The 7,183-nt window shown below is 38.9% G+C and overlaps 2 protein-coding genes across 4 annotated transcripts in view; one reads left to right on the forward strand and one right to left on the reverse strand.

Annotated features, from left to right (window-relative positions):
* Positions 1–346: 346 nt before the first annotated feature.
* On the reverse strand, positions 347–4,895 carry gskip (gsk3b interacting protein). The gene is made up of 3 exons (XM_014012945.1): positions 4,623–4,895; positions 1,493–1,738; positions 347–1,418 (listed from the first exon to the last, which is right to left on the reverse strand). Exons 2-3 carry the CDS (start codon positions 1,733–1,735, stop codon positions 1,260–1,262), a joined length of 402 nt encoding a protein of 133 aa, XP_013868399.1. The 5' UTR covers positions 1,736–1,738; positions 4,623–4,895; the 3' UTR covers positions 347–1,259.
* Positions 4,896–4,952: 57 nt separating this feature from the next.
* Positions 4,953–7,183, forward strand: part of atg2b (autophagy related 2B) — a 21,733-nt gene continuing 19,502 nt past the window's right edge. For 2 of the 3 annotated variants that reach the window (XM_014012916.1, XM_014012925.1), the window contains exons 1-3: positions 4,953–5,175; positions 5,792–6,202; positions 6,406–6,568. In XM_014012916.1, coding sequence (XP_013868370.1) covers positions 6,041–6,202; positions 6,406–6,568 — 325 coding nt within the window. In that variant the 5' untranslated portion in view covers positions 4,953–5,175; positions 5,792–6,040. The remainder of the gene's footprint in view (positions 5,176–5,791; positions 6,203–6,405; positions 6,569–7,183) is intronic. The other variant, XM_014012934.1, reaches the window with a different exon arrangement.

Genomic DNA, 7,183 nt, shown 5'->3' on the forward strand with positions numbered 1-7,183 from the left:
CCCCCCCATTCGCTCAGAAAACACCTGATATTCAGTCATGAACCTGTGGTTCAGCCAGTTCTGCTGGTTAGGACAAGAATAGACTCATCAAATGAAGGTTTGTTTGTTTTTGTTTTTTTTTTTACTCGGCTCATCGTTATTTTTAAAACAGCTCAAAGTCCTCATACGCTGAACAGATAATGTGGCGGGTTTAACATCTGAAATAAAAAATAATTGTACCTAAAATACTCCAYGAACCCTGCAGCACTGTAATCTTGCTTTATGTGAAAAAGTGCTTTAAGATTTGTGCAATAAGAGAGTGACTTCCCTTATTTGGTTGGGGGTTTAGAGAGATCTGCAAAACAAAATCTGTACAAACGCAACTTTATTTTGAGTGCAGTGAAGCAAACAAACCATTAAATTCAAATGTAGTCAACAGAAATAAATTTCCAGTTCAGTCTTGATCTTCACGCTGTTGCAAGTCTCTAACCCTCGTGACCCTCAGGACGACTGAAACTGCTTTTTATTGGTTGTCAAAGGTGAAAAAGATGGACGAAGTTTTAAATGGTTCAAAACAAAGAATACAGTTTACATGTACAGAAAAATATTTTAAATGATCAAAGTTCAACAACTAGATTATTTTTTACAAGAACCAAATAAAATGAATAAAAACTACCAATTACAAAGCTTAACATTTCCACTTAAAACTACAAACTAAAGATCAAAGGTACAGTGCAGGACTTAACAAAAACATGTTACTATAAGTAAATTAGTAAGATGAGCTGAACTGAAACTAAATCACTTTATCTTAGTAAATATGAAAACAAGTAAAGATCAGTGAATTAATGAGTATTTTTCCTTTTACAAGTCAGTCATTAAGGCAATGGTCTCATTAAAATAATACAATCTGAGCTCTTTTCCAGAGAAAAACTAGTCGGAGAAAACTGTTTTAATGAGAGGGAAACAGAAACATCACCTAAAGCTTCTGTTCCAGCATTTTAAGTAGAAAAAAATAATAAAGTAGAACTCCTAAACAACACTGGATGGTAGTTATTTCTACATTAAAGTAAACAACATTATACGGCAACAGGTCCCGTACATCCAATCTGAGGCTCGAACTAAGAAACTAACATGAAATATTTTAATTTGCTGAAACTAAAGAGCGAGGCGAGGTTAACGGGTCAGCGGAGCCATAGTAGTGGCATTTCAGCATTACGTTAATGTGTCTTAGTAAAGACTCGGTTATCAGTGGCTAAAATCTAAACGCCTCCTGGTCCTCCTCACCGCCCGCTTTGCTTCAGTTCTTCCAGCCGCTGCAGCAGAGCGTTCCCGAACGCTTCCCTGTAACCCGAACTGAGCTGGTCCAGGAGGGAGTAAACAGTCTCGTGATACGGGGTGCTCAGGTTCTCGTCCACTTGATTGAAAGCGTAGCCCACCACCTGTTAAATGAGACATTTTTTAATTATTTAAATAAATAAATAAATCCCTGCAGCATYTTGTGAGCTCCTCCTACCCTGAGCCCAGCCTCGGTGAGCTCCAGGCAGTAACGATTCCCCTCCCTGGTCTCCACGTTGATGTAGGCCATGTCCGGCGCGTTGCTGAGGTTCTGCGACACGTGCATGTCCGCCACGGCGAAGAGGACGTCGTTGACCACCGCCTCCGCCTCCAGCCTCATGTCCTTAACGTCGCAGAGCTCGACGGAGTCCTCGTCAAACGTGTAACTGACGGACTCCTCGGGCGGGCAGTCGACCTCCATCCCCTGCAAACACACGACCGCATTTACTGACACGAATACGCCTGATAGTTTAGTTTCTTGAGGCTGAAATTGGGTCCTAATGAGCACAGCTCCAGCAAGAAGATGAGTGGGAATGTGGTGCTCTTTATAGTCATGGCAACAAGCTATATTTTGCAAGTGGCTGAATCATATCTACAGCAAAGTGTTCAGAAAAAAAACACCCTGATCTGTTTTAACTGCTCATAGAAAATGTGCGGTTTTGGTTCTTCTTAATGTGTCACATTTGTCCAAAACAGAAGTGAAACGCCGACATGTGACTCTTCTGCCTGTTCTTTTTTTTAAAGTAAATTGTCAGCATGGATTATAGAAGTGACTTAAAGGTCCAGCCAGTTTTGCCAGTGTTTGAATGTCACACACAAACGGTCATTTCCAGTTGTGAGCGTACTTCCTTCTTACATTCTTAGCTGCTTTCTCACTCAACAAATGCACCTAGTCACCATAAACCAGATGATACTCAGATATGCCAACTCCAAGTATCTCCTCAACACTGAACAAGTCAATACCTGTGATGCTCTGTTTATGCCTGAGCGCAGTTTAACTTCATGTTTCTGTGTGAGTCAGCAGTTGCGTATTACCTAACTTCTTGCTTTGTCATTCATTTGACATGACTGAAATCCTGTGCAGCCTTAMAGTCAGAAGCCTTCCTCCCCACGGGGAATCAACCACTTTTAGAGGAGGGGAATACTAATAATATTATTAACATTTTGTACTTTGTTTGTGGCTGCAGACCAAACTGGTTTCAGGAAAGACCTATAAAACAACACCTTGTGATTCTTTATTACTGTTCAGTCAAAACTAGACATAAAAGACATGAGTATATGGGCACTAAAAATACACTGAAGTGCCCCTATAAACAGCCTCATCATTCTGAATGGGAATTTACATAAAAGAGCAGAAAAACATTTTCAAACACAGTATCCACCATTTGCAAGAACTCCTTTATTTTTTCAAAAGGAAAAAAATGTATAGGTATTCTGGACGGGTTCTTCTCTAATGAAACGTTTCGTCTCTCTTCCAAGAGGATTTCTTCAGTCTGAGAGTTTCAGGCAAAATTCAGGCTTCCTTTATTTTTTGTTGTGTAAACCTTTAACCTGTTTAATCCCACCAGCAATAATTGGTGCCAGACATTTTGTTTTACTTCTCTAAGTTTGGTTTTGGGCAGCTAATTTAAGTTTTATAACAAAACAATAGGCTGTCTACTCTTAGTTATATCAATTTCGTGTAATTAGTGTGAATGGTCACAAGACCACACCCCTTGACTTCCTGCTGGCCCTGCCAGAGGGAAATGTCTACCTCAAACTGGTACAAAAGGGAGTGAATAAAATATCTTAATAAACACATATAATTGAAATATTTTGTACATATATTATTTAAAGAGTCTTTTGCTGAGATACATTGAGTTTTATGCCTGCATGCATCTTTTGATCATGAGAAGAGTGAATGTAAGCTCGGCAACAATTGTTGCCGCTGGTTTAACACATAGACAGAGCTATGCTAGCTGTCAAAGGTTTGACTGTTTATTTTATTTATCTTATAAGGGTTGTTTCCACGCAGCTTAAAACCATTAGATGTTTTAGATCTTTCAGAACTGAAAGAACCCCAAAATGATGTGTGCTGCATCAGGGGTTCCCAAACTTTTCCATGCCATAGCCCCCACAAACAGCATAAGCGTTTGGCTGGGGACCCCCTATGCAAACCTACAAACAATGCTACAAAATATGTAAAATTTTAAAATGTTTTTAATCCCTTTTTGTAAGTATTATATTTGTTTAACATTAAAATTCTATTAACTTATGTGTTAAACACTATTATAATCCCACTGAATAATCAGCTGTTGACAATAAGAACAAAAGGAATCAAACTGCTCTCCTAAATAACATTTCAATTTATGTTATAAATTATAATTTCAAATAATGATTGAAAAACAGATTAAATTTTATGCTAATAGCTTAAAATATTCATTAGATTTAAATTTTAGTTTTTTGCCCTTTTTCCCCTTTATCATCCCCTCCAGCTTTATGTGTAATACTCCCTGGTGACCCCCCAGGGGCCCGTGACCTCCACTTTGAAAAACCCTGTGCTAAATCAGTCATTCCTACTGTTGAATTTGTACCCATGTCTTGTTTATAACATGTTATGCATGTTACTGTTATTTATATTTTTCATGTGTGTAAATAGGTCAGAATAAAGGATGTGTGTCAGTTCAGACTACGCTGTTTCCCACCGGCAACAATTGTTGCCAAGTACAAAACCTACATTTTCACTAACACAATCAACATAAAATGAAAAAGTAATAAATACTATGTGTTAGGGAGCTCTAATGAATAAAATGCATGCAGTTATTTTGCTGGGAAATTTTTGGGATTAAACGGGAACCTTTCGTGTGGACTTTATTTGCTAAAAAAAAAAATCTCATTACTAATTTCAACAGATATGATGGCAAAAATCACCGCATATAACAGTGTAAATGATTACATTATTACTGTTCAACACGAGTCTCTGTGCAACTTATTGACCCTCCTTGATATGTAAACAAAACAGCGACACCTTGTGGRCGCTTGATGACGACGCGAACGTTTCTACAAACTAAATTATATCAAAAATTTCTTCATAACTAGTATAAAACCYCCGTGTATTGTTGTTATGTGTATTAATGAACAGTAGGTGAAATAAATGTGGGGCTAAATGCAGTTTCTGTAGAAAAACAACAGGTCGTTCAAAACGTCTTTATCTTTAGGTTTTTGAACATGCATGCGTCATGTGTTTTAAAGCACCTGTTAGAGAATATATGATGTGTTTGTGTTAAAGATAAATTATGATAAAAATGCGGACATATTTTTTCTCTCACCTCCTCGCTGTGTTGGTTGTTTTCTTCCGGTTTCTTGTAGCTTCCAGCCCACTCTGTGAGCTGCTCTGCGTGGGTAAGAGGCAGGCACACCAGCGTTACTTCGCCTTGTTTAAATTTGGTTTTAAACAACGAAAATACAAGCTGGGTTAAAAAAAACTCTTTCTATTCAGTATTTGTCCCTAAATTAAGTTATTTACGTCCAAAACAAGAGCCTGAATATACCACAAGCTAAACGGATCCGCCACGTTATGACATCATCAACTAATCCCGCCCCTAATTGTGTGGTCTTACTGCTGCGTTCAATGACAACTAGGAAACGGGGAAGATGTCAAACAAAATAAGACGAGTTAAAAAGATAATAAAGGTATATTGAAAACATCGAATGAAACATATATTCCTGCAAAGTATCAATGAAAACAAATTCGATTTTTCTATTTATGCGCACTGGAAATGTACTTGTTTGAATTTTTACGTCTCTCTTCCGAGCTATCCTAAATGCAAGTACGAAATGGTGCGGAGTCATGAAAGTGTTTGTAAACAACTCAGTCAGAAGGTAACTCAAGAGCTRTCTTCTTGTGTCATGCCACGCTTGTGTTAGCTCTTTAATATTGCTCTAGGACGTGCTGTATTTGATTTTGGTGTTGTCAGTATGAATTGTCTGTGGAATGGCTGACAAATATAGGAAATATTGGATTTTAGCCTAGCTCGCTGGCTAACTAGCTTAGCGCTATTTAGCTTTAGCCTTAAGTTAGCCACTGGCTATGCAAATGTTAGCTTCACTCCATTGACGGGGGTGGGTCGACCTCACTCTTGATAGCCGAGGCTAGCCGGCTAGTTAGCTACATGACTTGTCTTTGTTTATCATCAAAACACATTTCCTGTCGTATCATGATAACAGCCGTGTTTAGGTTGACGTAGGTGAAGGATGAGTTTACTGAATATGTAGCACGTCAGAAGAAATATAAGGTGTATTGCACAAGCTTTAAGATTATTTAGTCAATTATCACATAATCATTTAAGGAGTATTTTATCATTATTTTTCTAGTCATTAGTTAACACATTAAGAGCTAAAACAAGTTTACTGTTGTCTCCTTAATATTGAGTGCAAAGTCACATGTTGTGGTGTCATTTTTCTAAATGGGGCCACTTTGTTTGTGACTGTTTTATAGGCACAGCAAACTGGAGTCCAACCAATTCCTACACATATCTCTGAGTGTCAACACATCCTCCACAGTGCCCCAGACACTGGGATATGAAGGATGTATGAGCTCACCTTTTTTCAGGATCTTCAAGTCAACAGGATGACACAACTGCAACACAACTGATTCATTCACAGTTGTCTGATCAGCTACAGCCTTGTAGCCACAGACCGTCATTTTCATTTCATTACCTGCGCACTGTTCACCTGCTACGTCAAGATGCCTTGGCCATTCTCTGAATCTATCAAGAAGCGGGCTTGCAGATACCTCCTGCATCGATACTTGGGAAACTTTCTGGAGGAGAAATTGAGCTTGGATCAGCTTAGCCTGGATCTTTATCAAGGCACAGGGTCCCTCGCACAAGTTCCACTGGATAAATGGGTATGACACAATAACTTACTGTTTGACTTAAACGTAAGCAGTCTGATTTTAAAAGAGTGAATATTTTCAGTCTAACTAATCAACAAGAAAGGCTTTTATTGTTGTAAACATAGAGCAATATGAGCCAGAACTGAGTGGACAATGTAATCAAAGCTGAAATAAGTTAAAACAGTACTAAAATGGCATAATTTATTGTTCCTCAGTCGCTCAATGAGCTCCTAGAGACAGCAGATGCCCCTTTTGAGGTCATCACCGGGTTCATCCAGACGATTTCCCTRACCGTCCCCTGGGCAGCGCTGCTACAGGAAAACTGTGCCCTGGAGGTCAAGGGTTTGGAGATGAGGCTCAGACCAAGACCAAGAGCGGGTAAAGACGTACAAATGTGTAAAACTTGTTCACCTCTTATTTATCTGAACGGTCTTTTACTGTTTTTATGAATCAGGTTTACTCTGATGTTGCACCGCTGTCTTGTGGGGTACCCCAAGGTTCAGTTTTGGGTCCAATCCTCTTTTTATTGTACCTGTACCCTTTAGGAGGTGTTTTAAAATGTTACAGTAATGCGTCCTACCATCTGTATGCTGATGACATACAGTTGTACTGCTCCTTTCGACCCTCTGAGTTCTTCAAACTATCTGAACTCAGTAACTGTCAGAAGTCAAAATATGGCTGAACAACAACTACCTGCTGTTAAATGCAAACAAGACTGAAACTCTTATTATCGCCCCTGATGATAAAATCCCTGTAATCAGGCAGCACCTTGCYTTTTTAACCCMTTCAGTGAAAAATAGTCTCAGAAATCTGGGTGTTGTCTTTGATAGTTCTGTCTTTTGACAGCCATTGTAAAACTTTAGTTCGTAACTGTTTTTATCATTTAAGGAACATTTCAAAGCTCAGATCTTACGGCTTCAGTCTGTGCAGAACACTGCAGCGAGGTTATTAACAAAGACCCACAGGAGAGCCCACATTACACCTGGTTTAGCC

Source organism: Austrofundulus limnaeus, unplaced genomic scaffold (genome assembly GCF_001266775.1).
Source record: "Austrofundulus limnaeus strain Quisiro unplaced genomic scaffold, Austrofundulus_limnaeus-1.0 Scaffold2, whole genome shotgun sequence".
Lineage (NCBI taxonomy): Eukaryota > Metazoa > Chordata > Actinopteri > Cyprinodontiformes > Rivulidae > Austrofundulus > Austrofundulus limnaeus.